At 39.4% G+C, this 19,809-nt stretch overlaps 1 protein-coding gene across 7 annotated transcripts in view; it reads left to right on the top strand.

Annotated features, from left to right (window-relative positions):
* Nucleotides 1–18,695, top strand: part of itsn1 (intersectin 1 (SH3 domain protein)) — a 36,096-nt gene extending 17,401 nt beyond the window's left edge. For 3 of the 7 annotated variants that reach the window (XM_077495489.1, XM_077495491.1, XM_077495493.1), the window contains 26 exons: nucleotides 125–306; nucleotides 682–696; nucleotides 2,007–2,254; nucleotides 3,330–3,594; nucleotides 3,677–3,861; nucleotides 4,710–4,789; nucleotides 4,874–5,046; nucleotides 5,137–5,182; nucleotides 5,279–5,400; nucleotides 6,260–6,383; nucleotides 7,157–7,351; nucleotides 12,437–12,558; nucleotides 12,719–12,825; nucleotides 12,892–12,993; nucleotides 13,054–13,135; nucleotides 13,629–13,727; nucleotides 13,812–13,895; nucleotides 14,440–14,523; nucleotides 14,745–14,876; nucleotides 14,959–15,039; nucleotides 15,797–15,918; nucleotides 15,991–16,073; nucleotides 16,152–16,235; nucleotides 16,313–16,377; nucleotides 17,258–17,366; nucleotides 17,458–18,695. In XM_077495489.1, the coding sequence (XP_077351615.1) occupies nucleotides 125–306; nucleotides 682–696; nucleotides 2,007–2,254; nucleotides 3,330–3,594; nucleotides 3,677–3,861; nucleotides 4,710–4,789; nucleotides 4,874–5,046; nucleotides 5,137–5,182; nucleotides 5,279–5,400; nucleotides 6,260–6,383; nucleotides 7,157–7,351; nucleotides 12,437–12,558; nucleotides 12,719–12,825; nucleotides 12,892–12,993; nucleotides 13,054–13,135; nucleotides 13,629–13,727; nucleotides 13,812–13,895; nucleotides 14,440–14,523; nucleotides 14,745–14,876; nucleotides 14,959–15,039; nucleotides 15,797–15,918; nucleotides 15,991–16,073; nucleotides 16,152–16,235; nucleotides 16,313–16,377; nucleotides 17,258–17,366; nucleotides 17,458–17,606 (3,140 nt within the window). In that variant the 3' untranslated portion in view covers nucleotides 17,607–18,695. The remainder of the gene's footprint in view (nucleotides 1–124; nucleotides 307–681; nucleotides 697–2,006; nucleotides 2,255–3,329; nucleotides 3,595–3,676; nucleotides 3,862–4,709; nucleotides 4,790–4,873; nucleotides 5,047–5,136; nucleotides 5,183–5,278; nucleotides 5,401–6,259; nucleotides 6,384–7,156; nucleotides 7,352–12,436; nucleotides 12,559–12,718; nucleotides 12,826–12,891; nucleotides 12,994–13,053; nucleotides 13,136–13,628; nucleotides 13,728–13,811; nucleotides 13,896–14,439; nucleotides 14,524–14,744; nucleotides 14,877–14,958; nucleotides 15,040–15,796; nucleotides 15,919–15,990; nucleotides 16,074–16,151; nucleotides 16,236–16,312; nucleotides 16,378–17,257; nucleotides 17,367–17,457) is intronic. The other 4 variants (XM_077495490.1, XM_077495494.1, XM_077495492.1 and 1 more) reach the window with 2 other exon arrangements.
* Nucleotides 18,696–19,809: the final 1,114 nt, after the last annotated feature.

Below are 19,809 nucleotides of genomic sequence, written 5' to 3'. Positions count from 1 at the left end.
TCGTTCTTTTAAAGGGAAAAGTGTTTTGAATTCTGAGCGTGGTTGCTTGATTTTTGCCGCAGTACCTTGAAACATCAATGACTTGATATGACTTGCACATATCATTTTTATTTTCTTCGAACAGCAGAAAAGGCTCCAGTGGCGAGCCTGTTTGAGCAGAAGGCAGCAGCAGGCAGCGGCTTCGAGCAGCAGCAGCAGCAGCAGCAGCAGCAGCAGGCGGTCAAGGTGGTCTACTACAGAGCGCTCTACCCGTTTGACGCGCGCAGCCACGATGAGATCAGCATCACCCCCGGCGACGTCATCATGGTACGAGGCATGCACACAACTCGGCACCCCCCCAGGGATGAAATGGTGTAGCAAGAAACCGTGATCAAATTGGGCACGGTTAATAAAGGGATAGTTTTTATTTGTATTTTTATTTATTTATTTATTTATTCATTCATTCATTCATTCATTCATTCATTCATTCATTTATTTATTTATTTATTTTAAGTTTATTTTAGTGATATCGTCATGATCCCCCCAAAAAAACGTGATCATTTTGGTCACAAACGTCATCATATTTTGACTGTTGATGTCATCATGTCAAATAAATGTCGATTAAAGCGGTAAAGATGATAAATTGTCAGGTGCGTTTGTGTGCGTAACGTTTTGCTCTTTTCTCTGCTGTGCAAACTGAAGGTGAAGGGGGAATGGGTAAGTGCACGGCGCAGCGTTGCGGACCTCCTGTCAGATCGTCTTCACTCACGTTCGTCCACCCGCCATTTGAATGCTTCATAACACCCTCATTGATCCTGTGTTAAAAAAAAAAAAAAATAGACCATAAGATGTTTTTTTTTATGGTGTTATCTGTATATAAAAAAATAACTTATATCACATCAATTCTGAGTGTCATCGCACGTCAAAGTGCAAGTTAGTGACTTGCCGATGACATCTAACCAGAAGTGCATAGCATGTTATAAACATGAATATGCAAAAGCACCGGTTATGGAATTTTTCAAAGGGGAATGATACACTGCAGAAATTTAAATATTTACAGTACAGTATAGACGTAAGTATGTATACTCATACCATTCGTCATCCCTGACAGTACAGTGTTCCCTCGTTTATCAATGGTGTTAACGTTCCAAAATCTACCCACGATAATGGAAATCCACCTTAATTAAAAAAAAATAATAATAATCTGTTAATTATATATAATTTTTTGTTTATTATGTTTCCGTTTTGGTATGATTTTTACTTTATTATAAATGCTTTTTCATTCATAATATGTTGTTTTTTCATTTACATTCATTTTTTTTCCAGTAAAAGTATGTTTTTTGTTTTGGTTTTTTGTTTTTATTTATTACAGTATACAGCACAGTAATTTTTTCATTTATAAGGTTTTTTCATTTTGGTATGATTTTTAGTATATTATGAATGCTTTTTCATTCTTTTTTTTTCTTTCTTTTTCATTTTTACTTATACTACAGCACAGTATATATTTTCTAACTCCGTAATGCAATGTCGTGCAACGCCGTTGGGAAGGTCTCGTCAAGACGAATCCGCAATCCCCGGTCGGACGTCGGGTTCAAGAGATAAGGCCGCGCAAATACCAAAAAAATAAACAAACCAAAAAGCGTGTTTAATAAAAAAAACCCAAACAAACAAAAAAAAAAAGCACGCTGTAAAAAATCTGCGAAACAATGAGGATGCGAAAGATGAACCCGCGATAAACGAGGAAACACTGTATTTCATTCTGAAGCATGTGCTTTTGCATATATTTATATTTGTGATCATATTTATGCATTTTATTTTGTGAAGTATGTCATGCACGCAAAGTGACTCACTATTGTGTATTTGAATACCAATTTCAACTTTTACATTCTCTTCATCTTCTACATGTAACTTTTAAAAGGTAATCCAACGTGTCCAGGCCGTTACATTTCCACGTCTTTGGATTATTATTTTTTTTTTAGCTTTGGAGATCTCGCACCTCTAAATTGTCTTTTGTGTCCCGACGATAGGTGGACGAGTCTCAGACAGGTGAGCCCGGTTGGCTGGGCGGCGAGCTCAGGGGCCGAACCGGGTGGTTTCCGGCCAATTACGCCGAGCGGATACCGGACAGCGAAGCGCCCGTCAGCCTGCGGGCGGCGGCCGCCGCCGCGCCGTCTTCGGCGCAGCAGCCCGTCAGCACGCCGCCGCCGCCCGCGCCCGGACAGAGCTCCTCGTCCACGTCGTCCGCCAACAGCAACTGGGCCGACTTCAGCACCACGTGAGTATTACAGCGTCCCAAATACCTTTTCAATGGGTGCCTCTTACGCATAAACTATATTTCTTTTAAAATAACTCGTTTTCACACATTGGGAAGAATTTGTGCCTTTGCGTAGTGTTATCTCTTTCAGTGGGTTTGTGTTCCCACATTTTTGTGTGGATATTTGTTATTTGAAGAAAAAACACTCCCGAAGTCGACGCTAACTTCCTGTTAGCATTTACTAACTTTCTGTTAGCGCTAGGCTAGCGCCGTTTTAAAAACGAAGCATATTTTGTATGTAAATATACAGGAGATGTCATTTTTAATGTTGTGTATTTAGTTTTACAGTTACCTCCAACTGCGTTGTCATTAAACAGCTTAAAGGTCGCTTATGGATAACAGAATAACATGCGCTACACACTTGCGAGTTGCTAATGCTACGCAAGCAAAATGTCGCATTCAAGGTACTTTCACAGCGTGGGAAACTCCGGTTTCCTTCGATAACGTTTTTTTTTAATTATTTTTATTTTTTATTTTTTTTCTATAGAGCTCAGAATTGTTCATTCGGTAGTCTTACCGATTCAACGTCTTATCATCATTGCTCTTTTTTTTTTTTTTTTTTTTTTTTTTTTTTTTTTTTTTTGTGCGTGCGTGCGTGTGTGCGTGCAAATACGTATAAATTTTTACTCATTAATTCACCTAAAGCCTTATAAATATCCCATTACCCTTCGCCTTAACCAGGTACTTCAGAATCTTGCCAGAGTCGTGAAGTTTAAATGGTCAGAAAAGGTCAGAAAAAAATAAAGAGAAAAGAAAGATAAATCAAAGTGAAATCCAGCACCGACCAAACACTTCCTGCCTTCCCCATGATTACAAAATCAAAGTCTTACGCCAACCCCGGAAGCCTCTACACACTTGCGAGTTGCTAATGCTACGCAAGCAAAATGTCGCATTCAAGGTACTTTCACAGCGTGGGAAACTCCAGTTTCCTTCGATAACGTTTTAAGGGGAAAACAATTGACCAATCGGCTGACGGTTTTGGCCGATTTATCGTTCGGGGCCTGCTCTATTTGATGTCACTTTTGAACATTTGCAGCTGGCCGTCGAACACGAGTAGCCAGATGGACAGCGAGGGGTGGGACGCATGGCCCACCTCCTCCGCCGCCGCTCAGAATCCGTCCCTCGGCGTGCCGTCGGCGCAGCTGCGGCAGCGTTCGGCCTTCACGCCGGCCACCATGACCACGGGCTCCTCGCCCTCCCCCGTGCTCGGCCAGGGGGAGAAGGTGGAGGGTCTGCAGGCTCAGGCCTTGTACCCCTGGAGAGCCAAGAAGGACAACCACCTCAACTTCAACAAGAACGAGGTCATCATCTCCACTTTTTTTTTTTTCTTATCACGTATTGCAGTTTTCTCCTTGTATGAAACAGCACATCATCGTGTCATAGATCATAACGGTGCTGGAGCAGCAGGACATGTGGTGGCTGGGAGAGCTCCAGAGCGGACAGAGAGGATGGTTCCCCAAAAGCTACGTGAAACTCATCTCTGCCAGCATGACGCCCCCACTTGCGCTGCCAGTGGCGGCCCCGATGGCGGCACCGCTCGTTTCCTTAGCGCGTGGCAAAAACACAAGGTACGCTTCTTCTCTTCTACATCCATCCATCCATCCTTAGTTTTTAGTGCTTATTCTCATTAAGGTTGCACACAGGTACACAGCAGCTGATATGAACCTCATAATGAACTAGTGCTTAAAAATTTAAAAATTTGATTCATAAAACCAGGAATTGATTATTTTAATATCTCTTTTTTTTTTTTTTTCCCCCATAAATTAACAAGAAAATATAATTTTAAGGGCCACATTTTTTATTATTATTTTTTTCTTCTTGCTGTTTTCTTGAAATTTACTGTTCATATTAATTTAAAAGTATTTTCTCACCTTTATGGAAGACCTGCTTATTGCACTTTATGGCAATTCAAAATCTTTTTAATTTGTATTTACAATTATTGAATTGGAATGATGAAAACATTTTCATCTCATCCATGCTGATGTCAATGTTACCGTCTACCGTTTTTTTTTTTTATGATGACAAAGAAATTTTGAACATATTCAAAAAGGTGCTGGTGACAAGAATGTTGTTTGGGAGCATAAAAATGGCTTGCGGGGGCGTGCCAAACCACTTTGCAAACGTTTTGCAGTCCTGAACCAAACTGGACGAAACGCCAACACTCGCTAAATGCGCACACCCTCGCAAGCCTGCCAGTCTGGACGTTGCTGCAAAGTAGACTGGGGGCGGGGTTATGTAAATTGTGACATCACAAGTAGGCAACGTTGAAAAGCGGTTTGCTCATAGACACATTTTGGGGTTGTTTAATTTCACACTTGATTGGTGTGAAGCCACTTTTAGAGAGCACCTGTTCATATAGAAACAATTAAAGTCACTTCAAACAAATTCAGTTTTTTTCTCCTTCTTTCCCTTCAAGTGAATGTGTGGTATCAGAAAGCCCCCCCAATGGAAAACGCCCCTCACCCACTCCATGCAAGCCATCCGAGTCAGGAGAAGGTAACTACTACTACTACTACTACTATTACTAGCAATTACTAGTTATGTAATTACTTTGTCCTTTTGGCGTGTGTGTTTGCACAGAGTACGTGGCCATGTACACGTACGAGAGCAGCGAGCAGGGCGACCTGAGTTTCCAGCAAGGAGACGTGGTGGTGGTGAGCAGGACGGAGGGCGACTGGTGGACCGGCACGGTGGCGGGCAAGACCGGCGTCTTCCCCTCCAACTACGTCAAACCGCGAGACGCCTCGTCGGAGGTGAGATTCGCCCGCTGAGCGCCATCAGGCGGTCGTGTCCTGGTGAAGCAGCATGTGGCTCATTAACCGAGGCGATTCTTCTGTCTGCAGTCTTTAGGACCAGCGGGAAAGATGGGGAGCCTTGGCAAGAAACCAGGTGATTGTTTTAAACATTTTAACCCTTGACGTTGTTGAACAAAAATGTGACCTTCCGGCTTTTTTTTTTTTTTTTTTTACCTGTCTCTTCAATCAGAGATCGCACAAGTGATCGCCCCCTACTGCGCAACGGGAGCAGAGCAGCTGACGTTGGCGCCGGGCCAGCTGATCCTCATCAGGAAGAAGAACCCGGGCGGCTGGTGGGAGGGCGAACTTCAGGTACAGCAACAACACGCGGAGAGCAAGAGAAGCGGCAGTCAAACAGGCCGAAGTTCAGAGGATGAGTTGCATGCTGGGTGTGGTAGCGATAGTCGAGAGTTTAGTTCTCGTTTACAGTACATGGGAAGATTTACAGGGAAGATGTTTTTCATATTTTGCTTGTCTGTCACTTGAGCTTCAGTGTGATGTAACCCAGGACGAATGAACAGTAGTAAAGCGCACGCCGTGCCGTACGCACCTCTCGAGTTATGTTGCACTCACAAAATTTGTAAGACGTCGGAGCACAATGCTAAGTAGCGTTCATGAGATGCAGTGTTCCCTCGTTTATCGCAGGTGTTATGTTACAAAAACCCGCGATAATGGAAATCTGCATTCATTTTTTGGGGGGGAATTCCCGTTAATTATATACATTTTTTTTTGTTTTTTATAAAAAAAATAATTTTGTTTTGGTATCATTTTTAGTTTATTATGAATGCTTTTTCATTCATCATATTTTTTTCATTTACAGTTATTTTTTTTCAATTAAAAGTGTTTTTTTTTTTTTTATGTACTTATTATACAGCACAGTTTATATTGGAACAAAAGGACAGACACCGTTGGAAAGGTCTCGTCGAGATGAATCAGCCAATGCCCGTATGTCCCTGGTCGGACGTAGGTTTCGAGAGATACGGCCACACAAAGGCAAAAAAAAAATAAACAAACAAAAGCACGTTGAGGAAAAAAAAAAAAAAAAAAAGGAAGCTGTAAAAAAAAATAAAATCCGTGAGGCCGCAAAAGATGAACCCGCACTACACGAAGGAACACTGCACATGAAGCTGTTTGATTGGGTGCCTGACATCCTGTGCTCTGATTGGTCCAGGCCCGAGGGAAAAAGCGGCAGATTGGATGGTTTCCGGCCAACTACGTCAAGCTGCTGAGCCCCAGCACCAGCAAAACAACGCCAACCGAGCCCACGCCACCAAAACTGGTCCCTGCCAACACTGGTACGCACGCATGCACGCACGCGCACACTTTTCATGCAGCTTGACAAAAAGATGCATTTTATTGAGAGTAATAATACGGTGACTCATTTTGGAGCCATTAAAAAACAGTGTGAATGTGTTAGTACAGTGAAGTAACGCAAATACAGCTACTAGGGGTGTATAAAAGTACGTTATCAAAGTCTTCATTATTATTATTTTTGTGTGTATTTTCTGGTAACCATGGCAGCTAGTTTACCAACGACCAACAATACAGCTCACCAAACACTACTGGAAAAAGAGAGAATGCTGACAATTTTTCATAAGAATTAGTAACTTGGAATTTGCTTGGCAACTTGTAAGTTAAAAGTGTCCACTAGGGCTGCAACGGTTACTCGAATAGCTGGAATAATTCATCCATCTTGACATTATCTGTACTGCTTATTCAATTAGAAAAAAAAAGGTCAAAGCAAAGTTTCTCTCTCAAAGCTGCACAGGGATCATTTTTCCACATGGACTAATGTAGCAACCACTCCGTGTAAGAAATAAGAGTAACACAAGGCCAGGCCCCGCCTTTTAAAGCTGTACACACTCAAAGTCACAGATACTCCCGTGGAACTTGACGATGGCAACCCCAAGTGGTCAAAAATAATTCCTCCACCTCACAATCACATTTTTGTTTAATAATGCAACATATGTTTTTATTCGATTACTCCATAGAATTCTTGCAACATTTTTCTGACGTGCACATGTGACTTCCTCTCACCTCCCCCGCTCGCGGCGTTCGCTTTCGTAAGCCGTGTGCCAGGTGATCGGCATGTACGACTACGTGGCGCAGAACGACGACGAGCTGGCCTTCCAGAAGGGTCAGGTGATCACCGTGCTCAACAAGGACGACTGCGATTGGTGGAAAGGCGAGCTGAACGGCCGCGAGGGGCTCTTTCCCAGCAACTACGTCAAGCTCACCACCGACACGGACCCCAGCACGCAGTGTGAGTAGACGTGCGCACGCAAGCAAGCAAAAAAAACCCAAAAATGACTCGAAACATCCTCGCAGTGTGTCGTCCAACGCACAAACACACACTCTTTCTCACACGCACACACACACACACCCCAGATTATGGTGTGGAGACGCTGTGTCCCTCTCGCTCTCTCACCATGTGACCTCATTGTCCTTTGGGCCTCTTTGATAACATCCGCGGTTGAGTCACACACCACCTCTGGATGGTGTTTGTGTGTGTGTTCATATGTTTTGTTTTGTTTTAATTTATTTATTTTCATGTGTGTGTTTCTATTTGTTCGCGTCTTCCCGCATGTGTCCAATCCCCCGACACTTTTCACAAGCCGCTCCCCCCCCTCCAGCATGATCCATCGTAGATGTAGAGATTCTAGAGTGAGCACGCGGCCTTTACATGCACGTGTGTCTTTTATTACACGCGTGTCTTTTGACTAATACTAATGCACATTGCATAAATTCATAAATAGTGAACAGTTAGGAGTAGACGAGCCATACTTATGGAAATAAAAACAATAATTGACATCATAAAATCTTTTTCAGATGTTTTAGGCCAGCAGTGGGCCACATTTGATTTTTTATGTATTTTTTTTTTCCAACAGATAATGGGCCAAATAATTAATAGGTGGGGTTAAATGTATTAAATATCTTTGTAAAACATATATACAGTAGTAGACCCCCATCATTCATGGGGGATAGGGACCAGGCCCAACCAAAAATAGCGAAAATCTGTAAATAGAAAAGTATGAATCAACAAAAATGTGGATAAGTGGGGGTTTCTGTAAATTAAAAAAAATAAAAAATAAATTTGTGAATAGGCTCAGTTTTTGAATGCCAAAGGGTAGGGTCTACTATGTTTTAATAATAATAATTATAAAAAAAAAATGTTCATTCTCATTTTTTATGTCATTTATATGATTATTTATAAAAATAAATAAATACAAAAAGTGCATTTAAAATATCAAAATTTGTTTATTATAATAATAAAATAGTTAATTCTCATTTCATAAATATTATTGTAATGAATTCGCCAATTATTTAAAAATAATTTTTAACTGTTCATATATGTGTACGTAAAATCCATTAAATTAATTTTTAGTTCAGGAAAAATATGTATAGCCTAAGTAATTAAATTATAGCTACAAAAAAAATACATTGTTCAAAAAAATTAGTGCGTATGTAAAATAAATAAAATAACAGATTTTAATAGTGAAATCAAATCTTTAATGTCTTTTTAAATGTATTCAAATTCAAAATTTGCCAATTATTTCCGACACTAAATATTTTTAACTGTTTAAATGTGTACGTAAAATACATTAAATTAACTTGACTAAAATAGTTCATGACAAATACGTATAGCCTAAATAATTAAATTATAGCTAAAGTAAAAAAAAAAGTAAAATCATATCAATGCAACAAATATTCCAGTACTCTTGAATGTAAATGCTTGGCGGAATATTTTACATAATGGGCCCCACTCTAGATGGTCTACTTGTTTTGCTGTCGCCGCACGCTCCACCCACCTAGTGGCACCCAATTTGTTGTTTGTTGTTGTTGTTTTTTGTTTTTGTTGTTTTTGTTGATGTTGTTGTTGTCGTCCTCTCTCTAGGATCATATCATTCCCCAGAACCCCCCTCTCCTCAAAGCCCCCAAAGAGACCCACTAGGCCACGCCCACTAGGCCACTCAACCAATGGGACAGCAGCGAGCGGTCACATGACCCGGAAATGGCGACGCTCCACCACCAATAGAAGCCACACACAGAGAGACAGACAGACAGACAGACAGACAGACTGACTGACTGTAACGTTAGAAGCGTCTTGTCTGTCGGCGTGCGCGGGACTCGCTTGCCCGTCGCCTCGCCTCGCCTCGCCTCGCCTCGCCGCCATCTTGTGTCCTAGCGAGAGGAGAGGCGAGGCTCGGAGGAGGGAAGATGCGGAGGATGGGACTCGATATGTTTGACTGGGACTGCAATCGCACGCACATGCGCGGTGGCGAAGTGGATAGTGGGTCGTTTTTGTGGCTTTACGGGGAGATTGTGTCATTTTAGAAGCCGTTCAGCTCATCCCTGTCTGGAAGGAGGAGGGCCACACTGGGGGAAAAAATTACCATGAGAGGAAAGTTTTTTTTTTGTTGTTTTTTTTTTTTTTTAATACACATTTTTCCTGAAATTATTATTATTTTTTTTAATTGGGGAATTGTTTTGTTTTCAGAAATGTACCCCTTATATATATTAGGACTTATAATTAAAAATATTTCAGAATTGTAATTTTTATTTATTTATTTATGTATTTATTTTTTTAACAAATCAATTTTTCCTGATTTTTTTTTTTTTTTTTTTTTTGGGAGAAAAAAAAATCAGGAAATAGAAAAGAAAGAATTTTATATATATATATATATATATATATATATATATATATATTTTATTTTATTTTTTTTATCTAAAATGTGCCTTTATTCTCCTAAAATTACAATTTATTTCTCAATAAATCTTTCCCCCAAAACATGACTTAGCTCTCATGCTATATTTATGGCTTTTTTTTTCCTTTTTTCTTTTTTTTTTTTTTAAATGTAAAAAGACAAGTCTCTTTTTTTTTTTTTTTTTCCCCCAGTGTGGTCCTAATCTTCCTTTGTACATCCATGCTTTGCTACTTTCCTTTTTTTGCTTTTTTATTTTTTTATATTTCTCCCCTCAGCAGCTTCCTTCACCTGTCAGTCAAACGTCTCCCCGCCCCGACTAACCCGACCCCTCCCCACAGCTTGACAGAAAGACCCACTATCTGCAGGAGGAAGCGTTCCAATGTGTAACGTAACAGCCAAAGACACGTCCACCTCCACTTCTCTCTTTCGTTTCCTCTCGAGAGGAGACGAAGGAGGCACACACAAACACAAACACACAAACATGGTACAAAAGTTTGGAGATTTTAACAACAAACACCTGCCACATAGTTTTTAACCCACGGTCGTTTTTAAACAATGTATTTACTTTATGTTATGTCGTTTTTGTTTACGTCTTTAGGATGGGCTCGTCTGTTGCTATGGCGATCACACAGTTGCCGGTTCGACACGACACACATACGCGGTACTCGGGAATCATTCCAGGCCAACCGTTTATTTCTTTTTTGCATCATAAGAAGAAGTTCTGTTCATTTCTGTGCCGTGTGTGCTGTAGAGCAGTGCTTCGTCCTGGCACATATTTTACGGACAAAATCTCGCGGCACACAACCAAATGAAAAAAAACACAGGAAATGACTTCTGTTTTTTGTTTTTTTAACTAAATTTACTTGGAGTTATGCAGTGTGAAAGGTGGGCCTAGTTAGTTGATTGGCACCCATAAAATCAAACATTAGTAGCTTTGATCTCAGCAGCACAAAATGGCCGCCAACCTTCACCATACTACAACCGTTGATTTGAGAATGTTTGGGCGGGTTAGCTTTTATTCTGGATTTTATGAACTTGATTCACATTTTATCAAAGAAAATGTCATCTTACTAAAACTTTTTCAGCTCAAGATCATAATAATGTTTAATTTGTGTGTTTTTTTTTAAAAACAGATCATAAACTAACGTAAATTCAACGTGTTTCCATAACTTGAACGTATACTTAAAAAAAAAAAAAAAAAACGACATGAATTGCCTCCAACTGAAGAAAAAAAAAGAAGCTATTTGTTACCATGACAACAAGACCACCCCCTTTTTGTTCCATAGCAACAGACTAGCACTATAGTGGTTGCCATATTTTTGTTGTTGTTTTTGTTTATCCAGATGTCAGTATTGTAATTTGTAATGTTTACCATCACAAATAGAATGAAATGATTTAGTAACTTTTTTTTTTTTTTTTTTAAATATCCGAGAAGCAGTTGACTTGTATTTAACCCGCTGGCATCCCTCGCGGGCTCCCCTTCTGATCGGCCACTCGAGATGAACTATTTGAATGTCTTTTCACTCGTCTTACCGGCTGAACTTTGATGAGCCAAAAATGCAAGCGAGCACACTGCACTACTTGCGCTCAGTGACAACACGGCGCGAACGAGCAACTGTATGTTTGTTTTTGTTTTGTTTTTTTAACAAGGTGAGAATGATGATGCGTTGTACGGAATGAATGTAAGCTCGGCGCTAATTAATCCCGCTTTGTGCGAGGTGCTGAACGTGACTGCAACCTGGTGATTAAACGATCTCTGAGACACACGTGCACATTAATCACACGCACACAATAGCTTTTTTTTTCTTTTTTTTTTTTCTTTTATTTAAAAAAAAGATTTGATTATCTTGGGGGGGAAAACTGCATTTTCCCAGGAAAAAGTATTGATTATTATTATTATTATTATTATTATTATTATTATTTTTGTAATAACTGCGGTATATCGATGCACCCTTTAACAGCATTTTTATTTATTTTTTTTAATAATTTTTTCCCCCCCATATATTACCCAACCTATATTTTTTTTGGTGTGCACCTGTGTGTGTATATTTTTATATATATATATATATATATATATATATATATATTATGGCTGCACAATATATAGAAAAAATATCGATATTGGCCCATGCAATATGCGTATTGCAAAGACATGCAATAAGTTACATATGGAATTTTTATGCTTTTATCTGAATTTGCTGCTAACTGAAATGTGCACCACCATCCAATAGTTAATCATTATCGAGAGGTAATTACAATTAATCAACTAAGAATATATTTCAAATGTATTTTTGTATATGTGAGTTTGCTTATTTTGCTGCATGAAAAAAATGTAATTCTTTCATTAGATCATAAAAAATGTAATTTCCTTGGGTACATTTTAAATATCACAATAATATAGATAGCGCTATATTCAGCAACTATATCGCATGATATTACAATATTGTGCAGCCCTAATATATATATATATATATATATATATATAATTTATTTATGTATTTATTTATTGTACATTTTTATTGAAGTATGTTCTGATGTCAGGTACGTATCCCATTATTATTATTTTTCATTTGTTGACATTGCAAATGTTGCCTGATGTGCATCTTGTGTTTTGTTTTTGTTTTGTTTTTCTCCCCTTTTAGGGTGTGCCGACTTGCACCTGCTGGACATGCTGAGTCCCATGGAGAGAAAACGTCAAGGTTACATCCACGAGCTCATCGTCACGGAGGAGAATTACGTCAACGACCTGCAGCTCGTCACCGAGGTGCGGGGGGGGGGGATTTTTTAATCTCTTTTTTTTTTTGTCTAAAAGTTTGAGTCACAGTCACGAGATGGCAGCAACGAATTTCACAACAATTAACAAGTCTTCAAAATTGTCATAATAAATGGATATGTCCAAAAATATTGTGCGCATCCTTGTTTAGATCTTCCACAAGCCTCTGCTGGATTGTGAGCTGCTGAGCGAGAAGGAAGTGGCCATGATCTTCGTCAACTGGAAGGAGCTCATCATGTGCAACATCAAGCTGCTCAAGTAAGATTGTGCTTCGTCGTCGTCGTCATCATCGTCGTCGTAACAACCGCGGGATGCCGTCTGCAGGGCGCTGAGGGTGAGGAAGAAGATGTCGGGCGACCGCATGCCCGTCAAGATGATCGGCGACATCCTGACCAATCAGCTGCCGCACATGCAGCCGTACATCAGGTGATCACGCACGAACGAAGGAACGCATGCACGCGTGACGTGTTTTTTTTTTTTTTTTAGGTTCTGCTCGTGTCAACTGAACGGAGCCACGCTGATACAGCAGAAAACGGACGACAACCTCGAAATTAAAGACTTCCTCAAGGTATAAAAAAATAAAAATAATCCTTTCATTCATTTATCAATTAGAACTTGACATCAGAATTTGTGTACTTCCAACTTTTGTGTTTCCACTAACAGTAAACTTGACTATTTTTCCATTTGTCATGACCTGATGGACCTGCCGAGTTTGTGTTACTTTGTCGCCCTCTACAGGCGTTTTTACGTCATTGTTTTTTCTGTTGATTTCAGCCGTGTTCAGGTTGGTGATCACGTGACATCTTCAGTTAATAGTGCTCACAGTTCACTATTCACTATTAACTGAAGATGTCACGTGATCACCTACCGGATTGCAGTTGAAATCAACAGAAAAACAATTATGTAAAAACGGCTGTAGGGGGCGACAAAGCAACACAAACTAGGCAGGTCCAACAGGTCATGACACCATTTTTAGTTGATTTTCAAATGCGTGGCTGAGAACGATTGTTGATTTCCCGCAATGAAGATGATCCGAGCAATGTTTGTTTTGTTTGTTTCAGCGGTTAGCCATGGACCCTCGTTGCAAGGGGATGCCGCTCTCCAGCTTCTTGCTCAAGCCCATGCAAAGGGTCACTCGCTACCCGCTCATCATCAAGAACGTACGCTTTTGCACGCACACGCTCGCGCTCACGCTCACGCTCGCGCGGTGGTTTGACTCCATTCTCCCCGCTTGTCGCAAACAGATCTTGGAAAACACTCCCGAGTCGCATCCGGACCACAATCACCTGAAAGCTGCTTTGGAGAAGGCGGAGGAGTTGTGCTCGCAGGTCCTTTCTCATCCATTCGCTTTTGTATTCAGTGCTCGACTACTTCTGCCTCATAAGCCCTAAAAACAAAAAAAAACAAAAAAAAAAAACATGCATGGATTAGCGTTTCGAAGTGCTGCTGAGGCCTTAAAGATTTGACAACAGCTGCAATATATATATATATATATATATATATATATATATATATATGAAGAATGATGACTAACTATTTTAGTGGGCAAAAGCACCACTATTAAAAAAAAAATAAAAAAATAAAAAAAAATAAAAATAAAAAATCTGACTAAATATATGAAGAAATATGACTTAAAAAATATTTCAGAAAAAAAAAACGTTTTCTAAAGAAAAAACTTTTGTAAATAAAATCTGACTGAACTTGGAAAAATACAACAAATCAAATCTGTTTTTTTTTTTTAAACATCACTGTAAATAACTATTTTAGAATAATATGACTTTAAAAAAAAAAAAAAAAAAAACTAATCATATTTGTTTGTTTTTTTCCCCCTTTTTTTTCCCCCTTTTTTTTCCCCAATGTTTTGTTGCGCAGGTGAACGAGGGCGTGAGGGAGAAGGAGAACTCTGATCGTCTGGAGTGGATCCAAGCGCACGTTCAGTGTGAAGGCCTGTCCGAGGTACTCCACAACTATTCAATCAATATCTTCCAAATGAAATGTAGCCGAAGACGTTTGGCTTTCTACAATGTACACGAGACCAGAGTGCACGCAGACAATCAAAGTCGTGGCAAAATCTTGAAAATCACGTCACCTTTAAGAAGTGAATGCAAAGATGTGGATGTACCGTTTCCGTGACGAATTCTGAATTTGTGTTTGAACGCTCGCGGACGACGCGGCAGCAACTGGTGTTCAACTCGGTGACCAACTGTTTGGGCCCGCGCAAGTTCCTCCACAGCGGCAAACTCTTCAAAGCCAAAAGCAGCAAGGAGCTCTACGGCTTCCTCTTCAACGACTTCCTGCTGCTGACGCAGGTGACGCGTCGCCGCCGCCGCCGCCGCCGTCGCCTCGTCTACACGTCGCATGCCGAGTAAAAATAGTGTCTGAACGCCGCAGGTCACCAAGCCTCTGGGCTCGTCCGGATCCGACAAGGTCTTCTCGTCCAAAACGCACCTGCAGTACCGCATGTACAAGACGGTAAGAATGCGCACACATAATAATAATAATAATAATAATAACTTAACTGTATAATAGATACCACTTCCTCTTATAAAAAGTATAAAATAAAGTAACTTGACTTGAAATTAATTTGAACCTGGAAACAAAAAAATAATAATTTAAAATGACCTTCAAAAAATTGTCAATTGCCCCCCCCCCAAAAAAAAATGAAAATGTAATTACTTAATCCTAAATCTTAGAATAAAAACTTTACTTTATAATAGATACCACTTCCTCTTATAAAAGCTATAAAAATGAAATTAACTTGATTTGAAGTTGATTTAAACCTGGAAACAAAAATTATTGAAAATTGCCTGTCTATGTTCCCGCCCAAAATTGAAAATGTTATAACTTGATCCGAAAGCTATTTTACTGTTTATCTGAACAAATCTGATTTGATTCTAAAAGAAAACCCTCCAAAAATATCATAGATGTTTTTTCAATAAAAACTGTTACTGTTAAAAACAAAAACAATATCAGATTTAATTCTAATATTTTTCCCCAATAATAAGATTATAATATATCCCCCAACAGGACTTAAATTTCATAATTAAAAAAGAAAAAGTTTTCTAAAAAAATAAAAAATAAAATACAAACAAAAAAAACAAACCAACATTTTTTTCCTGAAAAATACCTGATTTAGTTCAATGTTTTCCCCAATAATATTACACCTCCAACAGGACTGAAATGTCATCAAATGTATTTGAGTGCTTGTCGGTGTTTGTGTACGTGGCAGCCCATCTTCCTGAACGAGGTTCTGGTGAAACTGCCGACGGACCCTTCGGGAGACGAGCCCCTCTTCCACATCTCGCACATCGACAGAGTTTACACCCTCAGGGCCGAGAGCATCAACGAGCGGTAAACAAAAAGGCTCAACCATTTGTTTCTCGCTGAGCGAGCGAAAGTGACGGCCGGCGTGCTCTCGCGCAGGACGGCCTGGGTGCAGAAAATCAAGGCGGCTTCCGAGCTCTTCATCGAAACGGAGAAGAAGAAGCGAGAAAAAGCCTATCTGGGTACTTTTTTTTTTCTTGCGTTTTGATTGGAATATTGTGACCTGCTTGTTGTTCACGTGCTGCGTTGGGCTCCGTCAGTGCGTTCGCAGAGGGCGACGGGCATCGGCAGGCTGATGGTCAACATCGTGGAGGGGATCGAACTCAAGCCGTGTCGCTCGCACGGTAACCACGACATCCAAAAAAGAAAATGTTTTTCAACGGCGGGATGTCGTCTTGACGTTTGTTTGTTTGTGCTGCAGGTAAAAGCAATCCTTACTGTGAGGTCACCATGGGCTCGCAGTGCCACATCACCAAAACTCTGCAGGTAAGTTCAGTCATTACCTCCACCAAGGCAAATGTTGCGTTTGATTCATGACAACATTTCTTAACTCATTCGTGTTGTATTTCTTTCTTTATTTTTTTTACCCTTGTGGATAATTGATTGGCTTTTTATTTGTTTATTTATTTATACCCATGAGTATTATTGAGTTATGTGCTTTTTAAAAACTTGTTACCATTGATGATAATTCATTTACAAAAAGAAAAAATAGCCATGAGGATGATTTATCCACTTTGTTTTTTTAACCCATAGTGAAAATAATTTTTTCTTTTAACCACAAGGAAACTTGATTTTTTTTTTTTTCACAATAATGATTTTTTTTCTTTTTAACCTATGGTGGGTGACATGTATAAATAAATATATTTTTATATATGTGTGAAAAGTATATATATCGGTACATATGTATGTGTACTACACAATATGTATTTAAAAAAAAAAAATCTAAAAAACCCAAAACTTTAAAAAAAAAAAAATATTTTTTTTTTACCCATAGGGAAAATGATTATTTTTGTTTTCTTTTACCCTGGAGGAAACTTAAACTTAAAAAAATCCTTCTTAACTCACAAGGATTAATTTACTGTATTTACTTTTGCCAATGATAATGAATATACTTTATTTATTCTTTTTTTTTTTTTTTTTTTTTAAACCATGAAGATGATAAATTTACTGAAGTTTTAACTTTTTTTTTTTTAATCACCTAGGGATAATTGTTTTTTCCACTCCCGAGGATACATTTTTTTTTACATGAGTATGATAAATTAAAAAAAAAATGTAAACATGAATTATATATTAAATGTAATCCTGTATTTGAAAGAGGTCTGCTTCCATTGTTTACTTTGCTAAACGGGTTTTGTTTTGTCCGCAGGACACGCTGAATCCCAAGTGGAACTCCAACTGCCAGTTTTTCATCAAGGACCTGGAGCAGGACGTCCTGTGCGTTACCGTGTTTGAACGGGACCAGTTCTCGCCGGATGGTCAGTCCCACGCGTTTCTTACCTGACGAGAGTGATAGAAAATCATTTCATTTATGAAATCGTATAAAATCCAAACTCCCGTTCGCTTCAGACTTCCTGGGCAGGACGGAGATCCGATTGGCCGATATCAAGAAGGACCAGGGCTCCAAGGGACCGATCACCAAGCGCTTGCTGCTCCACGAGGTTCCCACCGGCGAGATTGTGGTCCGGCTGGACCTCCAGCTCTTCGAGGAGCCCTGAAAAGCGCACGTCGGCGGGGCGGGATCGTTATTTATCAGGAACGACTGGACGAGAGAGAGACTTTATACTTAATTCTTGTTATTTATTGACTGACCCGTAGCTGGTAAGTTTGGACCCAATGAGGCAGCTCGCTTGCAAAAACTTCACGCGGAATCAAGAAAAACGTACTTTGAAGGGCAGAACTCAACGCAAACGCTGGCTTCAGAAAAAGCTGTTCTCCGAAACTGTTAGCTTGTTGCTAACGGCTAATCCAAGGTGACACCCGATTTGAACGGTTTCCTCCCTCAGATACTCACTCCAGTGACAATCTCTCACGTGTGTGTGCGTGTTAAGTGTACAGGCTTAACGAAGATGCTAACGGCGTTAAATAGTTAGCATCAGAAGAAGTCGACTGTTGAGGATAATCATTTTTTTCCCTCTCATTTTGTACCAGTGAAATTTATTTTATTTTTTTTCTAAGCCATGTTTTATTTTCTATGTGGATAATTATCTTTTTTATTTTTATTTTTTTTACTAATAAGGGTACTTATTTTAACTTTTTTCCCCTCTTTTTTTTTTTTTTTTTTTTTTTTAACCATGAGAATAATTCACTTGTTTTTGCAAATGCTGCTGTTTCATTTAAGTCTCTTGTCCTTAGGTTGCTGCTGAGAGCTGACACAAACACACAAAAAGTGAACTGCAGTTATGTCAAAGATGAATGTTGTGTACTGTATGTTTGTCCCACCCCCCCTACACTGTAAACAACCAACGGTTACCTAAGTGACCAGCCACTGTCCAGTCAGACGTGGGCGAGCCAGTTTGTGTGCGTGAAAAAAAAAAAAAAAAAGTCTTCAAGCCTGTATTTTCCTCTCCAGACGCCCCTCGTTCATCCTCACACTGTACTAAAAGTAAGCTAATGAACCGTTTATACTGTCCGCCTTCCAGGCTGCTGTAGAAAAATACTGCTGAGAGAGAGAGAGACCGAAGAGTTAATATATGACCGCTAACGGACGCTAGAAGACGGACGTCGGCTGTAGATGAAGATGTACGTACCTTGTTGTCTTTTTCATGTTAATAGAGTTGAAAATAAACTTCAGTTGGACCAACAAATGTAGGCGGATTGTGTTGTAATTCAGCCCACATGATGATCATTTATGTATGTAAAATATATATATATATATATATATATATATTTTGAATAATTAACTTTTCACCCCCTTGAGGATAATTAATGTACTTGTGTTTAATTCCCTTTGAAAAATGTACCCAGGTCAATGATTTACTTTTGTTTACATTTTTTGAGTGTGAGCACATTTAAAATAATAGCACCCTTTTTTTTTCAAGGTTTCTGTTGGTAGCCTGTATTATTCCTTATTGAGACTTTGAATTTGATTACTAAAATATTTCTGATGTATTGTGACTGCCAGCCTAATTTATCATGGACAGAAATGTTGTATAATTTGCACATTAGCTTATTGTTTTATTAACACCTTAATCCTAATGCAGGTTTTGCTGATAATAGTGTACATAATAGGAAAAAAATATTGTGCGAAGTTTGATAATTGTGATATTCGATTGTCATGTTTTAAAACTCCGCCCTTTGTTGAACAAGAGCATGAACGTGTCTAGTAGATTCTTGACATGGGCCTTCAGTTCTCTAGCATAGCAGCAGGTGGAGTTGGAGACATGTACTGTAGTCGTTAGTCTTCTAATCACGACTCTGCGGCATTGCTGTGCTATATTTGTCATTTATATGCAGTCTCTCTCTTTTCTTTTTTTTCCCCCTCCACATCCTCCACCGCTGCTTGCTGTGTGTTATATGCGATTTGCCAAATCCCCCCTCAGTCACGACTCTGTGTCACAAACACGAAGCAAACCAGCGTTCTCTTCTTTTATCTAGGCTTACTTTCAACCTACATTAATAATCCTAAAAAAAATATTAAGATGTAAATAGAGGACAGGTTAGGAATGATTTTAAGGCGAGTGTTCTCGCCTTTTTCAGCATTCAAGCCCAGATGTATAATTGGAGTTTTGAATGTCCAAGATGTCCGTAAATGCCACATTCGCTGATGACGCCATTTGGATTTTAGGTGGCTCCACATTTCGCCTGTTCAAAACAATACTACTGTGTCAATAATGTGTCTGCTCCACACATCAGTGGCCTGCTGTTCATGTGAACGACGTGACCACTCAAGCCTGATGTCTACTTATTTTGTCACGCCGA

This window comes from Festucalex cinctus, chromosome 14 (genome assembly GCF_051991245.1).
Source record: "Festucalex cinctus isolate MCC-2025b chromosome 14, RoL_Fcin_1.0, whole genome shotgun sequence".
NCBI classification, from domain to species: domain Eukaryota; kingdom Metazoa; phylum Chordata; class Actinopteri; order Syngnathiformes; family Syngnathidae; genus Festucalex; species Festucalex cinctus.
This window is presented reverse-complemented; position numbering and strand designations above follow the sequence as displayed.